General features: G+C 47.8%; 1 protein-coding gene across 1 annotated transcript in view; it reads right to left on the reverse strand.

Moving 5' to 3' along the window:
* SHROOM3 (shroom family member 3) overlaps nt 1-20,155 on the reverse strand; it is a 97,810-nt gene that overhangs the window by 12,199 nt on the left and 65,456 nt on the right. Inside the window, exons 3-5 of the mRNA XM_085308836.1 lie at nt 10,835-10,966; nt 3,942-7,215; nt 606-682 (exon numbers count right to left, since the gene is read on the reverse strand). Coding sequence (XP_085164962.1) covers nt 606-682; nt 3,942-7,215; nt 10,835-10,893 — 3,410 coding nt within the window. The 5' untranslated portion in view covers nt 10,894-10,966. The remainder of the gene's footprint in view (nt 1-605; nt 683-3,941; nt 7,216-10,834; nt 10,967-20,155) is intronic.

Raw genomic sequence — 20,155 nt, forward strand, 5'->3', positions numbered from 1 at the left:
TAGTTATATATGCTCTAACATTCTGAGCTTTATGATTACACTCTTGTATTTTTAAAAACAGTTCTTGCTCCCTGTGCTCCATTGTTTCTGAGCAAAATATCCTAGTTGCACAACAGAAAGTGAATGCAAAGCCTCATGTTCAGCAAGATACTTGAGATCTTCCAGTTTTAGCCCATGTAAATTCTCACTTGCTTTTAGGAAGGCAGCACCCTGGACTGGGAAAAAMCAGACAGAGTGAAACATCAAGGTATTTTTTTCTTTTAGGATCCTTCCGTTATGGTAACCTCTGGATGTGACTCCTAACAGCAGATCAAACCTGTTTTGGAAGGCACGTAATTTGACTACTGCTGCAGAAACATGCTCCAAGATGACATGATCGGAGAGGAGATATTTACAGTGAATGAATGTCTGCAGTCAAAAAACATTGCTCACAGCAGCTTATTCCTTCTAACTCTACTGGGCATAGTGTACCCAAAATTGCACCCATGTAGATGTTTTCTTTAGTTTGTCATGATGCAGCCATTTACACATGACAGCTGTTATTGGCAGCAGGATGACAAGAGCTAACTCTGCAGTGACAGAGGGGATACTAACGTATTACCTACCTGGCTCCCGCACTGATCACGTAGAAAGGATCTCTCACCAGGGGGGCAAATCCACTGCCTTCCCTTCTCAGCAGGTCCTGGAGCACAAAGACAGAATTAGCAGCAAGAGAAAACAAAACAAAACAACAAAACATAGATGCCTCCTGGTAAGAAACCACTGTGTGTGCCATTTATGGATGGGAGGTAAAATCAGTAGGGTGTTCCAGTCACCGGAGGGAAAGCAGGCATCCCTGGGGCTTYTACATATTGGTTAAATTCAACAGATTCATCCATCCACCAAGGCTCTGTCCCAGCCTGGCAGTATTTCCCCATGAGGGTCCCCAGAAGAGGAGTAGTACAGCGTGGCAACTCAGTCTTCTTCTGTAGGACCTTGAGCTATAGCATGCTCCTTTTCACCAGCGTGCTGGGAAACTCGAGCACGGCATACCATGCTCCAGCCCCCTGCTCCTACTTAAAGTCTGCCTTTCCCAGACTTTTCCAGAGAGATAGGTTTTGAAAAGCTCTCACAAGTCCTTGCCTCTTCTACAAAGGGTATCATGGGACCTGTGTGTTCACCCCTGTTTCATATGCAAGTAAGGAGCGGAGCCATCTTTGAAACGGCCTTAACTGGGAAAGCTGAACCCCAAACCATCTGTCCCCAAGCAGAGAGAGAAGCTGATTGCCACCAAGGCTTCAAACTCCAGCCACAAGTGGAGGTGCTGAAAAACACCAGGAAGCCTGGCACTTGGCTCTTTTGAAAACCTAAGCACAGATGCACAAAGGTCTCAGGATCTACCTCCTCTTCAGGCATTTAATTCATCTGAAACCAGAGAAATTTAGGAGCYGAAATACCTTTGTAAATCTGACTCTCCCTTCCCTAGAACTCCCACCATAGGACACCAGACTATTACAAGACATGAAAGCAAATGCTAAGCGTGCTTTTGAAGAGGTTAGTATTTTCTCACATATGATCTTTTTTTGGCACAGAGCTCTTCAGCRTCCCCTTCCCCACGCCCCTAGTTTTTCACTTTTTTTGTCAGCATTGCTGCAGAGGGTGGGTAAGTGCTGATCTTGATTTAGGAGTCAGGGAGCTGGGAGATATGCAGGCTGAGACAGACTAAAAAAGCAGAGGGGAGGAAGGCGGAGAATGCATTCTGAAGACTGATAGCTAATAATTCCACATGGCTATCAATTTCCCTATATCTTTAAACAAATTCCTACAGTGACATTGCAATGTGATTTATATGCAGCCTGCAAAGAACTCTACATATTGTGTACAAGACCCTGAAAAATATACAGTAAGGCAGTGAAGACTGCTGTTAAACTGAAAATACATATTTCCCACAAAAAATCTGAAAAGGCCAAGAACCCCCCCCCACCCTGTTGTTTTGGCTGCAGCCCCTACTTCTATAGTTTTGGTTTTGTATTGGAGACAGTTGAGAAGCAAACCTAACGAAGAGAGCATTTAAACATATCTTCCCTTTCAAACAATTACAGATTGGTGTACATATTTGAAGTCAAATACGCTATCTTGAATTGGAATTTAAGATCAGGATTTTCTGAAGTGCCGTGCTACCTAAGAGACKAAGTCCTTACTACAGGAGCGAATACAGCTAAACCGCTCTGGGAAACAGCAGTAAGGACTCTCCCCTCTTCTGGATTTGAGCTAAGACCCCGTGAGTTGGTCTGCACTGCTGCTCGTCATCTTCCTTGAGTTAGCTGCCAACAGGCAGACGCTCCAGTTTGCCTGCTGCATGTATGGAAGATCAAAAATGAGCCAGCAAGGGGAAAAARGGGGATCTCAAGAACCTCCCAACCTGTCCCTTGACCAAGACAGCAGATAAACATGAACAAGGGCTGCCTGCCGTCCAACTTGTCACTGAAAAGTAAATCTTAGTGACTCTTCTCACTCTGGAAGCCGGGTTATTTTCTTGCTGCTCTGGCTGTACTGGTAGGCAGAAAAAAGTTGCAGCTTGGCTTTCATGCTAACTCTTTTTTAAGGATTGTCCTTTTACTGAACACAAAAGACTTCATGATCGGCAAGTGTGACAAAGTGGCACAGATGAGCCTGTTGCCTGGGTGGTGTGGAAAAATACTGATGATGGGATRCGAGAGCAGTGATGATGGAAATGCATTCCGGTCACTTGATATTCATAAGCTCCCTTTTAAATTCTATTTTCAAGTGTAGTGTGAGATCTGAGGTCTTTGGAGGGAGAATATTTAGAATGAAGCATGCAAAGGGTCCAGAGAGATGACCCCTTCCCCCACCTCGGTTTGGCCCGTTTCTGAGATGCTGCCCAGGGAACAGCAGCGTACTCTTGCAATAATTTCCTTTACATTACTCTGCTGAGTGCTACTTTATTGCACCTAGATAACTTGCTCTAGGCTGATGGCAAGTATAAAAGTTGAAAGAGGAATCCTGGATCTCAGCTGCCCTTTAAGTCTGTGGGAACAGCCAAACACTTTGACAAACATTTGGAGCAAGGAGTCTGCCCACATGTTTTGTTTTTAACTTCCTCTGCCCATGATAAATTGAGCCTGGTGTGAAAACGGGCAGGGGGAGCAGACCTCTCACTGCTGGAAATCAGTGRTTCAACCAGTTGTAGTTACCTAAATAGGTCCAAAGAGATTTGAACCAGCTGAGCTGGCCTGCGCATTTTTTCTCCAAAAAGTTTGCCGGTTTCTACTACTTATTGACATCAGAGTCAGTCGAAYTCCTCATTTGCGACATCAGCCTAAACGTTCCCAACAACGAAGTGGGGCACGTGGAAAGAGCAGCCGGGCTCTCTGCTAAGCTTTCTTTGCGACTTTTCCCTCCAGTGCTGGAGGCAAAACATAGTGGTTTCTTGGCAGTGTCTCTCCTGAGCACCTCCCAGCTCCCCAGCTGCGGGGGCCAGTGGGAGCCGGTGTAATTTCAGGCAGCCTTTTGGTTTCTCTGCTTTGCATCAGAAAAGCAGTCTAATGCTGAGCTCACGCAGGACAGCAGCAGCAGCACATAAGCACACTAACGCACCTCACCAGAATCGTACTCTGTGCTTCCGCAGGGAAGCTAACAGGCAAGGCTAAGTGCCTTAGATGAGGTGTCAGGAGCAGCAAGAACACGTGTGCGTTACCGGCCTATGCAACAACATCACAGCACCTCCCCCTGAAATAGTCCCAGCAGTAAGAAAGCAGAACAGAAGCACAACTCCACCAACAAGCATTTAAAATAGCATAATGCTAATTAAATTGCAATAAATGGTCTGTATCTCAACATGCATTTAACCTCTCTATAACCGATTGAGCAATTGCCAYGACCTAACGTCCGTGGTTCAGGGAACCTCGCCTGCCTCAGAGTATGATCTGCTTTCCACCTACCTGGTGTTTCTTTTCTGCTGTGGGAGTGGGAGACGACCTTGAGCGTATATGCACGGTGACGGTCTGATTGTCGTATCTATCAAGCAAGTCTTCCACAGAYACCGATTTCCCAGATTTCCTGGCAGAGGAGGGCACTTSGAAGACCTGCTCCTGTTTCCCATAGCAAGGCCGGCCCTGCAAGCCGAGAGCGTCTGTCTGTGTGCCTTTGGTGAGCTCCATTTTGGCTCTGTAACCCCGGCACATGTCTGTTTTCGGTCGGCTTGTGATTGAACTGTCACGGTGCCCTTTCTTCTGCTCATCTCCATTCAGGTTGAAGCAACCCATCAAACCAGGAGGAAGAGTAGAAGATATTCGCCCTGTCCTGGATATCCGCTCCAGAGACTCCCTCCGGCGGTAAAGGTTGTGGTCCTGCAGTGAGTTCATGCTGGAGGCGGAGGAAAGGCTCTGGCTGTCTGGGCCGCCAGCCTGCAGATAGGAGCTGTGGGAGCGTTCCCTCAGCAGCCCCACATCTTGAGAGGACGGCCGTCTCCCCATTTTGCGCTCAATGTAATCAGCAAGGGCGTTCTGCTGGAGCTGCTTGAGCTCTGGTTTGGAGAGGCTGGCCGTGGAGGAAGCTTTGCCATCCCTTTCAAAGATCTTACGCCGGTCAGCCACCGTATTCTCTGGGAAGACAAAATGGAGGCCTTTTTTCTGGAGTGAAAAAGGCGACGGTTCGCCATCAGAGATGCCCACCTCGTTCATCTTCTCTGGCTCCGAGTAAGACCTCTTCTTCTGCTCAGCTGTTAGCCGCTTCCGGCCTCCGATGCGTGAGACGTGCTGCGTCTTGGCATAGTCCAGGGTGGAGAGGCTGCCTTCTGTCGGCGTGACGCTGTGCCTCTCCTTCGGGGTATGGGGAGATGACGCTGTGCTCCTCATCCCCACGTGGGCTGAAGCAGGCCTCTGGGTCACCCTCCTGGGGGCACTCCCAAACGGGGGACTGATGCGCCGGAAGGATGTAGCCCTCAGTACCCTGGACTGAGCATCTTTAATGCTGTTCCTGTAAGCCCTGTTGAACGGTGTTTCCARCTGTGACCCATGGGCATCCTGGACGTTATCCTTCCAGAGGATCTCCTTCTCAGGCTCCCCTCCTAGCTGGAACGTGCTTTTGCTCCTTGGGAGCTGAGCCGCCCTTATTTGCATCTCATTTTCAGGACACGTTTTGTAGTACTCACTCGGTCTGGGCTGCTTCGCCGAGGCCACCATCTGAAGCTCCACGGGGCGCCAGTCAGCCTCTTCAGGCTTCCCACTCCTGCCAGAGGGGCTGGAGACCCTGCCCAGCTCACTGGGCAGCTGGCTGGACTCCTGGGAGCCGAGCTTGCCCCGTGCATCCTCAAGGGTGTTCAGAGAGCACATGGTGCTGGAGGACTGGCTTGACCTGCTCGGCCCATAATGCTGGCCGAAGGTGGGAACACCAGCRCTTTGGGGCCGCTGAGTACTTTGCTCTCGCTGCTCAAACTTGCTGACCTTCTCCAGCACAGAGCAGCGGAGCTTGCTGGGGTCTGGTTTGCCATAGGGAAAGCTTTGGGTGCTACTAGAGCTGAGCCGGCTCCTCCCAAAATCTGAGGTCTTTGGGTGCTGCAGAGAAGGGGGCTCTTCRTCCTTTGGCTCAGCAGCATGGAATGGGGCAGCGCTTGTGCCCTCTTCCCCCTGCCTCGCAAAGGCCTGCATGTCCACATCACTGCACTGCTTGTGCCCTTGTCCCCTTTGATCCTTCTCCTCTTTACCATCGCTGTTCAAGGAGGACAGTCTGGTGCTGGAAAACCCCTCACCTGGTGGCACCTCTTTCAGCTCGGAGCTGTTTTGCCTCCTGGAGCTCTCTGGGATGTTTTGCAAGGAGCAGAAGCCATACTGCTTGGCCTCGCTATGACCCCAGTGGTGGTGAGCTGCAGCCTCTCTCTCGTTTTTCTGTGGATTGCCATTTTTGTCCTCCTGGGATTTGGCTGCCCAGTCCTCTTTGGCCTGATAACGTGCTTTTCTCTCACTGGCATCCCTCAGCTGGGGCTGTGAGGCTTGAAAACTGTGCTTGGAGGGCTGCACAGTACTTGTGGTCTCTTGGACAGCATGCACTGCCTTGTAAGGGGGAAACAACTCCTCCTTTCTTGACATGGTCAAGTAGACTTCTGGGCCTGCAGTGTTAGGAGATTTATACTGCACAAGTTTTGCTGCAGCATCCTGCTTTCTCTCAGTAGTTGGAGGCTGGTAAAAAACAGTAGATCTGTTTGCAGTGCTTTGGTTTCCATTCTCATCAAAGTCCAGGGGGTTGCTGGCTGCAGCCTTGTCATATGAGACTGGAAGAGGTGGAGGGTACCCGCTTTCTTTGGCCAGAGCTGGATAAAGCGTCCCATTATTGCTTGCAGAAGGTTGGGGCATCTGGGCATAGTGTGGCTCTGGGGAAGGTACTGGATAGACACCAGTGGGCAGCAGGGGCTGCCCAGGCTGGGCTGACTGGGAATAGCTGTGTTTGGGCTTCACAGTGGGGCTGCTCTCTGGGCTCTTTTCCACCACGGTGTGCAGATGGCCTTCTCCAAAGGGGGTCTTCAGCAGCGGCCCCTGAGAGAAGCTGCTGACAAGTGGAGGCCAGGCCCCTTTTGGCTGGGTTCGACCAGGCTTGTTCGGATCTAAGCCAGAGCACAAGCCCGGCCTATCATGATGCCTGATGGCTGTGTAGCTGTCGCTGCGAGTAGGTGGCAAGGGAGGTCCCTTGGGGGACTGGCTTTCGCTGTCTGAGGAGCTCTGGCCTGGCTGTGCCCGGGAGGGAGCTGTGCTGTGCCGGCTGAAGCCATGGAGCCTGCCGTGGCTGCGACCATCTGCCAGGGTCCGGCCCTCACAGCTTGGAAGCAAAGCAGAGGACTTCACCTCATACTCCTCGGAGATCCCTCGCTGGGCATCATAGACTGTCTTGATGTACCTGATGTCGGCCTGCCTCATCCCCTCCTGCAGGCCACCTCGGGAATGCACGCTCTCTATGGAGCAGGAGTGCTCCTTGCTGAACGGAGGAGTGGGGTACTCAGGGATGCTGGAATTGGTGGAGAAGGAGCTGTAGGCTGAGTCTCTCTTGTTGTGGAGATGGGAGAGCTGGTCAATGCTGTTGGTGGACTTTGCTGGGGAGAGGTGACAAGGATGGTAGCCAGGGGAGGAGTGGTCCAAGCTCTCCATGCTCCCCCGGGAACTGTACTGGTCAGGACTTCTCCTCAGATAGCCATGCTCGTAACCAGAGAGATCGCTGGTGGAGGAGCTGAGGAAGAGCGAGAGAAGAGTAAAAAACAACTGTTAGCAGAGGAGAGGCACAACAACTTATAAGTGAGCTCAGAAGCAAGATGTTTAGTTTTGACGAGTGCAGATTAAAACCCATATTTGGGCCTTACTCCATCCCCTGTTTGCAGTCATCCCAGTTCGCAAAGAGGAACTGCTTGACATTGCAACACATGGCTCTTATTTACCACAGAGGGGTGGGAGGGAAATAGAGACAGAAACCCAGTGTATCTCTGGAGCCAGGGAAGATCAACCCCACCCATCAAACCTATCCAAAGCACTTGGAAAGCTGAATGAGCGCAGACGCCACTGAGGAGGAGGAAAGGAGCGCAAGAGGCATTCTGAGGGGAATGTAATCTCTTTCTTTTTTTTCCCATTTCATTTCTTTTTATGGAGATGAAGGCTATTCCCTGGCAGGCTTCCTGGAAATTCAGCTGTCCCTGGGACAGTTTGTTTGCTGCAAAAAAACCTAAACAGACAAGACAGAGAAGAGATACATGTGTTTGTGCATGGAGGCAAGTGTGTGTGGGGGTGCAACCATACTACCACTTTGAGAAAGCCCCAGGAAGTCTTTAAAGTCTCCTCACCATGTAGTTTTGCAGACACAGGTGCATCATGGCACTTACCAACATGAGTAGATAGAGGACTCGTAGCCTCCAGAGGCATGCTCATAAAAAAAGGTATGTAGAGATCTATCAGCTGAAAGGGAGCTCCTTTGCGCTGGCCACAGTTCTTTCATACCTCCCATGGCRACACCAAAAATTGCTGTCAGGTCCCCCTGTGCTAATCTCTCCTCTTGGGCTCAAGCAAATGCACTGAGCACTCACAAGCGTACCCTGAGGATTTCATTTCCTTTTCCTGTGTTCCCAACTCCCTTCCCCTGGATATGGCCTTCTCTGGTTCACAAGTGCTATCCTGGCAAAGCCCCAGAGAAGCCCCAGGAAAGCAGAGCCCACTGTCTCACGCAAGGGTGGCAGGGCAAGGCTAAGACCTGCATGCAGGAACAGCAAGCCCAGCCCAGGAGCAGGCCACAGCCTCGGCTGGCACAGGGGATGGCTGCACAGCAGGGAGGGCATGCTTCACCCCACAGAGATAACAAAACCAAACCTGCTTTGTGCAGCAGAGGAGCTGGAGATGCACAGCAGCTCTGRGAAGCAAGGTGCTGGTTCTGGAAGGCAGTCGGTGCATTTAAAAACAGCTAATAAGTGCCTGCTGAAGAGTCTTGTCCTAGATCATATCCCTACTGCATTAACTTCCCCCTTCCCGGACGAACACCCACAAACCCAAAGGACAGACAGGGAGGGAGAAGGCTGCTAGGCACAAGCTAGGCACAAGGAAAGGCAAAGGGGAGCCTGTCTACAAGGGGAAGAAGGAAGCAGCTCTGCAGAGAGATGCAGAGGAACACAGAGACAGGCAAAACAGATAAATCTGGTTTACTCATTAGGATGTATCACTCTTTATTTTAATAATGATAAAAAAAAAAAAATCTCCCTGGCAATGCCCAGTGTAGTGCTGACTGACTAACCACTAGATGTTCCCCGTCAGCCACTCAGGAGGTGCAGTCACGCTGTCTGCTTGTGCCAGCCAAAGGCTCTGCCAGGAGCTGTGGCTGAAGCAAAGCCTCTCAGTTGGAAACAAACAGGCTTCGGGATGAGCTATGCTGAAGGTGGAGAGGAACACACGTTTCTTCTGTAATTCTCTCCTTATACTTTTTATGCCTTTTTCTGTTTTCTCCTTTCAGCCATGGCTCAGTCTCACTTGTAGAAAAAAAATGAAGTTTAAATCCTGATGGCTATGGAGACATTTCCCCCTCCTGAAAAATTTAAACTTGTCCTCCTCATGCTGTTCCCAGAGTTTTGGGGGCCTTTGGGAGCTGTTTGGGGGAYCCAAGGGGTATGTGTGACCCAAGCAGATCTCCTGCCTGCAGATCTCTTCGCCACGCTGCACAGGCTCACAGGAGTAGCCCCAGCTCGCTGGGACCACACCACTGACTCCAATCTGCCTCTGCTGCAGTTCACTGCCAAAACTACGTGTCTTGTAGTATCTTCTTTTAACAGTGCTAACATTACTAGTTTAGACAGACCACTGCACTAACTCCTTACAGAAACACACATGCACATAAAGTTACGATAAAGCTGACCCAGGCAGAAAGCAATTGCCAAAATCAGGAAATCCCTTGCTGAACTTCTCACCCTGGGAGTATATGGTCAGTGATGCAATACTGCTGGCCAGTCCTGTGAGGGGCTTGGTTTTGCTGACAGGCACAGTTACTCTGCTGCCTAAAGTCTTTCTTTCTTTCTTTCTTTCTTTTAAATAGACTTATTTTGATTTTAGATTTTTTTTTCTTTTGTTATGAAAGGAGGCAAGGTGGAGAACACCCGTGAGTTTTTTGTCCTTCAGTGGGTCATGCCAGAGGCACTGAAAGGAAGAAAAATCAGGCATGCTGAATCTACTTCTGAGGAGATTTTGACTGATACTGATTTAATAGGCAGTGCCTACCCTGAGTGCGCCTGGAGTTTTTAAGACCTCAATTTCAACCCAAACATAAATGTGGGAATGGAGGTCATAGGGCACCTGGTTTCCACGTCAGGCAGCTCTCCAGGAATGGTTTGTCCAGTGCCACATCTGTCCACCATGGACTGCACAGCCTGAACGTCCACATTGCATTTTTTCATGGGGGCAGTCTGCGAGGGTGCAGAGCAGGACACCAGCTCCTGCATCCGGACCTGCAGAGAGCTCCCTTAATGTCCTGACAGGGGGCTCCTGTCTGGGGCAGGGGGATTTTTAAAGCAATTAATTGCCAAGATCTTCATCACTTTGCACAGCATCTGAGTGAGGGAAATGTGGCCATTCGGTCCATATAACCAAACAGGAACTGAAAGCCCTGCAAAACCCTATCTTAGCCGTGGCTGTCTGTAAACCCATCAGCTGTATGGAGGTGACTGGGAATATTTTGCCCACAAATCCTTTGTCCCCTTCCTTCACTTCTGTTCTCCAAGATTTAGGCCTTTCCTTCATTTCTGTGCTCTAGATTTAGGCCCTAATCTTGCAGTTAGCATCATCAGGACAGAGCCCCGGGCAGGAGGCAGAGCCTCCCTGAAGGCAGCGATACACTGGAAACGAGGAAGGCAGTAGGATCAGGGGACCTAAGTTAGAAGCACTTTAGCTTGGGAGACTGACTCCCTTTGCACAGGTACCTGTGAGAGATACCTCAGAACTGCCAAATGATACTAAAATTAAAACAGCAACCAAATACTGCCAGTCTCTTCTCATGGCCCCATCTAGACCTCATAGCCAAGAAAAATCGATGCACATTTTAACAGCTGCCATTAATGTCTTCACCTGGGGACAACCCCAGTGCTGTCAGAAGCAGTCTGACCCCTCTAAAGGTCCCTGGACACAACATCTAGCAAGGCCATGAGCTTGGTAATCAAAGTGATGTGCAACAATCTGGGACAACCATTGAAAGGCTGCAGAAAAGGTGTATCTTTACAGATGAGCAGAAAATGGGTTTTTTTGAACTGACAAACTAGAGGAAAACACAGCAGACTGCTTTACATCTCTGCCTATGTAGCACATGACCACAGGTGTGTGGTGCTTACCTGGAGTGGTAGGACTGATGCCAAGGGGTGCCAAGCGTACCCTGAGATATTTGCATCATGCTGAGATCAGGTTGGTTCTCCGCAAATTTGGTTGAATGCCAGGAGTGCGGTCGRCCCAGAGTTTCACTCCGCCTAGGTAAAAGCAGAAGGATTTTGCACATCAGCAACAGGTTGGCTCCTCCCAGGACAACGCATGCGAAGAGACACTGATAAATGCATTTAAAACTGGTCTTGCTCATTTCTGTTTCACTGCTACATTCTTGCCTTTTCTAAGTGACTCAAGAACTTCCGCACCTTGTCTGGCACTCACACAACACACTTCCTTGCACATTTACAAGGCAACAGGCGGGGGCAGACAAGCAGAGAGTCACTGTCCTCACTGAGCGCAGGCGGTCATCCTCTCTACCTCACGGCCTTGCCCCTTGGGGATGAGCCCAGGGGCCCATTCACATGGATCGATTTACAGCCTGGGGCTGTGTGCAGACTCCCACACATTGCATCGAGCAGGGCAGCTCCGTTCGACTCTTACGGATACCGAGTGATCACTTTTTTAAAGGTTCCCTTCATTTTAAAGCGCTGGCTGGCAAAGCCATCTAAAGAATCAAATACCACAAGGGGGTGGAAGCCTCGACGATGCCATTTTGATGTCTCCTCAATGCTTATAAAAACGCAGGAAGAGACATGACAACCAAGTGCCAGCAACGTGTGTCCTTCGCATCCCCGAGGGCCTCTCAGCCAGCCASCCAGCCAGCTGTCCTGCGGCAGCGTGCAAGCCTGGCGGCGTCCCCAGGCACTGCCCAGCACGGTGGGCTTTCAGCTGCTTCCGTTGCCGGTGCTAAAGAAGGGCTCCAACAGTTCTTAGGGGAAAAATAAASCAACAAACCAGCAACATTATTTAAAGCATGTAATGATGCAATGAAAAATCAAAGCAAAGGGTAGTAGCAATGAAGTGCTCTCAATATGCTGCACCGACTTGTTCACCCCAGCTTGGGGGCTGCTCCCTGTGCTTTCTGCGGGGGATCTGTCCTCTTCTCCCTAGCACTCATGTCCACAACTGCGAACTGAGAACGAGGAGCAGCGCAGGATCCGTGCACCACTGCAGTCCCAAGCGTGACAGCCTGCAGGCACCGACAACCAACAAGCAGGTGACCCTGCTGAGCAGGGAGGTTGGACWAGATGATCTCCAGAGGTCCCTTCCAACCTTACTGATTCTGTGATTCTATGAACCTCACCTACCCATGGAGCGTAACAGCAAGAGGAGGATACAACACACCTCCCATCTTAGTCTYGCTCAAATTTTCATGGCACAGCACGTCCTGAATAAAACAGTAAATCGATTAAAATGTCCTCTATAGATATAAACAGACACTTAAAGAGGGCTCTGTTATTACTGCCTGAAACTGTGAAAAGATAGGCTAAAGGAACATACAAAAGGCAAAAATAATTGTTTTAGGGTCAGGTCCTTAACTGGCACAAATGGACATTTGCACCAGCTGGTGATATGGCCACATGCTCCATTCAACGGRAAAGTGCTGGCAGGCAGTGGGAAGCAGTACTATTTCACCAGGATGTTTTGCTAGCCCTTTGCTACAGATTTGAGAAGAACTGATCATTCTCTGATTGTCAGTTAAAAAAAAAAGAAAAAGAAAAAGAGAAAGAAAAAGAAAAATCTTTTTTTTTTTTTTCCTTTTAACATCTGTTAGGACAGGATTATACTAATAAAAGTTGAACTGGAGGTTTATAGAGGGTGAGCTGAGGTGTGTTTAAAACAGGGCTCTTTTGTTACACTCTTTGCCCAGCAAAATAAGGAAGCTGAACACTGTAGGATGGGGATTTGACAGAACCCTTTTTACTCAGAATAACCCATATTCTTGCTTTTTCTGATTYCTAAAATTTCCATTGCAGGGATTTAAAGACTCTCTTTGTACTTKGGAGTAGAATGAGCACCCAACTCTTGCTCGGGAAAACATCCCRTCTGATCACAAACAAACCATGTTCCCCCTTGATTTGATCAGTAAGAAGCTGCAAGAGAGCTACACAGCCAGTCTTCTGAGCCACAGATACTTTAAAAGCATTTTGGCCAATACCCTTGTTAAATACAACACGTGGACAGTGAAACTATGAATTCAAGTCAGAAAATGTGCCCTACCAGCCCGGCATGGGATAACCCTGCATTATTTCCGCACCTACCTGATCTTGGAAATGTGAATTAAGGATAACCGAATCTCAGCCGAGCTTGAGGCAGGAGAGGAAGGGCCCCGGCACACCCGGGCGCCAGCTCGTGCTGTAGGCTCACGCGGGGGGTCGCCGAGGAAGGGTCGAGGCGGAGGTGTCGCAGGCTGGCGCGCACACGCCTGCACCAAACAGCAGGGACCAAGGGCCTGACTCAGTGCCCATCAAATCGACTGACAGACTCTCCGTGACGTGGAGCTCAGAGGCTGTAAAGAAAGGCACAGCTGATGCTACCTGTGCCTGGGTGTGTGTACGTGCGTGCTCAGAGGAAAGCCAAAAAGTACCTGGCCTCAGTTTCTGTAACACCCAAGGAAAACGCTTGGCTTCATGCTACTTCCTTAAGTTTTATTTGCAATTGCTGTCGGCCAAATAGGGAAAAGGACTGAAACCAGAGCATAATACGAAAATGAGCACCACTGTGTCTACYGGAGAACAACCATCTCCAATTACAGATCTGAGGGCAATTGAACATATTTCACCTGCCAGTTCTGCAACRGCTTTTGGTTACACTTGTACTTCTCTAGAGCATAACTTTCAGAAACCAATTAAAACCGCTGCAAGATTCAACTCTTTGGCAAGTGAGGCAGAACTGCTTTTGTAAAGCCCACAACACTGTCACATCCTGATTCATCCCAGACAAACTGGCTGAGTGATAAAAGCTGCAAATTCCTAAGCAACTAATTCCTGATTTGAGTGAAGAAAAATAAATCATTAGATCTTTAACAGGTAAAAATTCAGTAGCGCTCAGCTGCCTTCAGCAAAACTAGGAGCAGCAGCTGACACTTTGTTCCAGGAAGCTGAAGGATTTCAAAATGCAGAATTGTAATCCCTTCCAAACCAACCCATCCCCTAACCCTTTACATTAGTTTCTCAAGGGCTGCACCTGCACCACACTTGTTGAAGTGTTCAGACAATTTTATTACCAAAAAAATTCTCCACTTTAGATAATGAAGAAAGGGATCCCTGTGTTGTAAATGCCAGGGTTAGGAAGGACACCCTCAGCTCCTCACCGACACATCCAGCAATCAGATAAACTGGGCATCCAGGCCAGGTTGGCACCTCGACAAATGCTGGGGAGCGAGGACGCCGGGAGAAGCCGTCGGACCCTGGCGCAACGCTGGAACCTAATAGGTTCAACAGAGGCTCTAACACTGATTACATACCAGATACTGCCAAATTCACACAGTCTGCTGGAAAACTGCGGGGAAAAGTCTTTAATCTCACCTAGTTGCTCCTTGTAACTATACCAGTTACAACATTTTCAGACAGAAACGTGACCATCACATTAGCAGTCTCCTCTGACATCRCCCAGCAAGGGCTTGATGCAGCCTGGGCTGCAGGGACTACACTGACATTGCTGAGGCCCTTGACCATCAATAGCTCTGTAGCTCTCTTTTTATTAGGAGAGACTACTGAGTGGGTTTTTCATGAGTAAAAAAGATCATTTTTTACGTTTTGTATGCAAAACAGACATGGAACTGCAAACTTTATAAGAAATCTTGGCACTAGCTCTGCAAATGAAAAGGAAAAGCTATTTGAAGTCTTTTTCACAGTATAACAGACAGGTTGAATTATCTTTTTCTCATGGATACAAACTAACACCATACCAACCAGTGAGTCCAATCTCATTTCTGCTCTTCACTCGCTGTTCGTTATCAAAGCCATAGTACATGCACAACCAGAATGCTTTACAATCCAAATATACTCCAGCCCAGAGTCCTCTGAAAGCACACACATACCTCTGTGTAAAAATGTCTGCCTTTAGTCAAACAAAGCACCTCAACTTCTTTAAATTGCCATTTTCTTTTTTTTCCCTTCATGTTTGCCCAGAAAGGTTTCCATTTCCATAGCTCTCCAAGTGGAGTAGCTTTGCAAAAAAGAAAAGGACAATACGATGGCCAAATAACCCCTGCGCTAGCCAGTAACCTCTTCTGCTCTAGGTTTCGGATGGCAGCATCCAGGCTGACTCCAGCATCAGTCATCATCACTAGYTGCATGCTTTGGCTGAGGCCGAGGAGTACAGCAATACAGTAGTATTTGCTGCTGCTGGGCCAGATTTGCTGGCACAGGTTAGAAAGCACCCTATTTTGAGCTGCACTGCATACACAAATCACCTTAAATTAAATCCACTTTAACTCCTTGGCCAACCTGATCTGAGTCAGATTATCATGAGCAGAATAGCAAAAGGCAACTTAGCACGCCACTGAGCCTGGCCCATTAAATGAAAGATGGGTCTGACTTGACTGGCCACCAAAAGGTAATGAATACTAAATGAATGACTTCCTAATTTCAAGAAGAGACATCAAACAGACCCAGTTCCTCCCCTGCCCCCACAAACACTGCGATTTTGCCACTTTAAAACCAAACATGAAAAAAAAGAGGAAAGGGAAATRAAAAAAAAAAAAGATTGTTCTTTAGAATATTCAAAATACTTGTCTTCATCTTTGTTCRTGTTTTATTGACCTTCTGGACTAAGTGGRACCCCCCACTGTGGAAAGTAGGTTTCATACACTGTAAATCAGCCATAAACATTTTGTSTTCAGCAAGAAGCAAGGATTTTCCTGACCCTCTGCCACAGCTAATGATGTACCTGTGCAGGAAGTTTTAAGAAGCTTGGGAAGATACTGACTACAGTATACAGCACCCTGGGAGACTATACAACCTTTAATAATGAAAGCCAGCAGAAATACATAGATGAGGGGAAAAAAACTGTACGTACCCGAGGCAGAGAGTTTTCAATGGTTACATGCGGGCTAGATTCTCAGCTTGGGTACACTGGCAGAGCCCATCTACTGCTGCTGAGGATCCAAACAGGTAAGGACCTACAGGTAAGAGAGCTGTTCACCATAATCTTCTCATCGTCTCCGCCTCACTGCCCAAGTAAATCGCAGAAGCCAGGACACGTGTCTTTGCACCCGCCTCTAGTCACCAGGCCGGTCAGTGGTACAGACTTTCCTTTACCTTGCAGTCAGTACAGACCAAGCAGGAGTAAAGCTGACGAGGGGTGCAGAACAACCGGAGTCAAGTCTCATCACATGCAGAATGGTAACACGCAAAATGTGAGGACAGAGAAAATAATTCCCAATAGAGAAGTTACCTTGCTGCAAACACTAGCATTTTTGACAGCAGTCCTCTAGCCAGATCAAAGCTGTATACAGGAGGCACTTTACCCTGTGCCTGCACGTAAGAGTACACTGCTCCACCACACCAGAATCCCTGCTTTCAGCCRAAAGCCTAAATAAGAAAACCTTCACTATGTTAAAATTATTTTTCCTTCAAATAACATGTTTCTTCACCTCACTCTGCTTGACTTYATAGCCAGGAAAAATCATTTCACAACCCTGTCCCAGTGCACTGCATTGTTTTGCTAGGGATCTAAACATGATATTAAAATACTTTCCATGTGATTTTAAAGCACTTCATTAAACTTAGTTCTGTCCTATGACAATACTTCAGCACATGCTTAACTTCACTTGCAAACCTAAGCACCAAATCAATTTAGCAAGTGTTTTACTTCCACCTGTGATTAAATCTGCCCTCAGTCTACACTTTGCCGAGTCAGTGAATTAAATGAAAGGTTGGAGTTAGGCTTAGGAGAAGAAAGTTAAACTGAGCATKTTCCTCAAAGCTATCGCCCCAGCACATCCGAGGACCAGCAACCAGCATCCTTCTGTGCAAAGTGCCGCTGGGCACGACTGGTCAGCGTGAGGACAGCTTTGAGCACAGCGAAGTCCCGAACGTGAGGGCAGAGACGCTCTCCAAACGTGAGCTGAGGCAGATGTTGAGGAGAGGAAAGGCTAGTTCATACCCCTGCTGTGCTGCCTGCTCCCTCTCCCTTCTTTCCAGAGGAAACTCTGGAGCTGAACTCTCCYCACAGGACGATTGCCAGAAAGAAGCAAAGCAAGCTGCTGATGTGAAAAGAGAAGGATTTCACAGGGAAAGCATCTTACAGACTGACTTAACTTTACCCTTGCAGACAATAAGGGGATGTAACTTAGCCTTTTAGAAAACTAATGAGTGCAAGCCAAGGAGGGGATGTTGTGGCTGATTGATTAGCAACTCAGACAGAATTGTTGATGCCCCAATAAACTGACCTTTCTGTTTTTAGTGAGACGTACCCAGGAGCTTGCGGGGAGTTAGGTTTCCATCAGTCTCACGTCTGGCAAATGCATCATCCGAGACAAAGGAATAGAGACCAGTTCTGAATAACTCTTCTACCACTGATCTTGCGCTCATTTTTTCGCCTGTTCCAGAAAGCTTCAAAATCCTCCACAGCAAAGAGAAGGGAGAGGAAAGTAGCAAAGTATTTCTAGAAAAGCATCTCTTCCCAACAAATGGCACCGAAGTGCAGCTGCAGGCAGGCTTGGTGGCCTCAGGGACACATTCCCCATGAGCTGCAGGGTCAGTTTTGACCAGTTGCTGGTGTTAACGCTCCCAAGGAAGACGGGAAGAAACAGAGACAAGATATAAAGACATTAGGGTCAGCCTGTGCTGTCCCCTACCGCCTCCCTTTCCCAGGGGAATTGTGCTATCTGCATAAACTTAAAGCATGAAAAGGGTCTGATTTTTCACTGCTGAGGACCTGTCTCCAAGATGGCCACATCTAAAAAGAGTGCTAGCATAGCACAGATACCTTCTACAGACATCCTACGCGTCTCTGCAGTCCCTTCGCCTAGCTATTAAGTAGGAGATGAACGAAAAACTAAAGCACTCAGAAGCCTATTAGGATTTCTACAGAGCCTGGCCACAATCTACTCAAAGCAATGTCGCTCTTAATTAAGGTTCAGTCATGGTTCTAAAAATAAGCATAACAGACAAGGCCAATTAGAAAGAAGTCTGACCATAATGGCATCAGCTTGATGTGTCTTTCACTGATTCTGCCTTTTTAGGCTCACAGAGCCCTTTTGGTAAATTCTGGGGCAAGAGAGATCTGGAGTAAGCTCCGTTGCTTCACATTTTTGCCCCAAAAGAAGGCTTGCTAGAAAGATCTTAAGTTTGTGAAATGTTATTTCATGTCATGGACCTGGGACAATAATATCACCCAACAAGTGAGTTGTCATCTTTCCCACACTCCTATACTCAGATTAAACTTTCTCTAAATAAAAAAACATTGCAAAGAAAACCCACTTCAGAAAGCTTAGGTCAGATGTGTGAATACAGCTTTTAGCACTGTCAGTCTTGAACCAAAAAAGCCCAGTAAAATATCCTGATGGAGTTCAGTGCTCTACCCCAGATCAGCCTCATCTCATTTCTTTCAGACCACCTTCCCAGTGGCATCGGCAGATGTCATGTATCTGCTTTTGGTTTCCAGCTGATGTGTTCAGTTGCTATTTGTTTACTCCATTTGACAACCATCATTTGGGATGTCTGGACTGCATCAGACCAGGCCTTGAATGCCACATCAGAGCTGCAGCAGAGTGGAGAGACAGGTACGGAGCTCCCCAAAGTCCGTCTGGGCAAGGAAGCAAAGAATCAGAGGCTTCTGCTCAGATTTCATGATGTTACCATCACCAATCTCAGAGGAAAAAGTCTTGATAAACTCCCCACTGGGCCACAGTGAAGAAAAGCCCTGCATGAAAGCAGAGATAACAGCCACATACATGAATATACATTTTTTTTCCTACTATTCCTCTCGACTCCATGTGCAGGAAGCAGTCTGTCCCTCTTCCTCTTCTTCTCCTCTGGCCCCCAAAGAAGGCAGAGAAATGCCATGCAGAGAGATTATCTGGTGGTTAAACTAAGGCACCTGTCTGGACACTAGGGATGACCAAGGGCCCAGCTACATTTGTCCTGCCAACTCCAGTGARGGACAGAGTGTGGGTGGCTGTGGGTACATTAAAGCTTCAAGCCCTGCAGCAAAACTTGCCAGAGTTTGCAGGAGAGTGAAGATGGCTTTTCTTTGCAAGAAACACTCTGCTCCAGGCGCAGAAGGAAGTGCTGGGAACACCCGGAGGTGATGGCAGCTGTGAGCAAGTCGCTCTTTAGTTGAACTCAGGAACAGTCAAACATTATAATTAATGATTATTGGTCTTGCACATCACACCTCTGTGTTATCACATTTCTTTGGTAACCCTCAGGCTGTCTTATCCAGGCAAGGGACATTTATCCCCTTTTCCAGTAAAGGAAACAAGGGGCGGAGAAATGAAGTGACTTGCATAAAATCACCYGACAGGCCTACCGCAGAGTGCCGTGCTAGGAACCGGGCCATGCATTACTCCTCAATTTTCCATTTGCCTGAGCCTATGCCTGACAGGCAATATTTAGATTGAAGACTTCACACAGTAAGAGAGTCCCCCTGACATTCCCTGGTATTAAGCAGACACTGGGCTTGAACAGGAACAGTGGGGCTTTGGTTATTAGTGTGAGAGGTGATGTATACAACCTTCATTCTAGCTGATTACTAGATTGAATGACTTTGTCCTACTGGGATCTTCTGGCAGGTTTCTTTTTTAATGAAAGCTATACTAAGTAATAGAGTAAGTGTGATTTAAATCGTGATATAAAGGGTAGTGCAGATCCCCATTTTGAAAGAGTACTTGCTGTCAGGACACAGGACTTTCACACGGGACTGTGGCTTTAACAACTGGGAGCCCACGCAGACACCCGGCTGGTACTAAGAGCACACGGAGGCTGGAATGAGAAGCTGCAGAGCCCAGGATTAAAGACCCTCTGCAAAACTGCTCTGCTGGCTACAAGTTTACTCTGCTTCCTTTATTGAAAAAAGAAAAAAAAAATAGATATGAAAAGAGACAGCTGACTGTATCTTACAGATTGTTTCAGCTTTTTATCTCTGAAAAGGACCCAGCTATTTCCTGTCTTTTCTAGACATTCCTATCATCTCTAAGACCATGAGCAGACCCTCAGGTGGCTTAACCTGCCCAAGGATTTGTAGAAGCTGCACTGATTTATCCTCATTGACAAAGTGGCCTATTGGGTTTAATTCAAATAATTTTTTCGTATTCTTTGTCAGTCAGTAAATCAGTTAAAAAGACAGAAAAACAAGCACAGCTTGGATTCTTTTGCACCCCCATATCAAACACACAGCAACTTGCAACAGGAGAGACTAAGAAACAATGGAAGGAATGTGTT

The sequence above is a fragment of the Rhea americana genome, unplaced genomic scaffold (assembly GCF_003343005.1).
Source record: "Rhea americana isolate MKP2758 unplaced genomic scaffold, rheAme1 scaffold_284, whole genome shotgun sequence".
Taxonomy (NCBI): Eukaryota; Metazoa; Chordata; class Aves; order Rheiformes; family Rheidae; genus Rhea; species Rhea americana.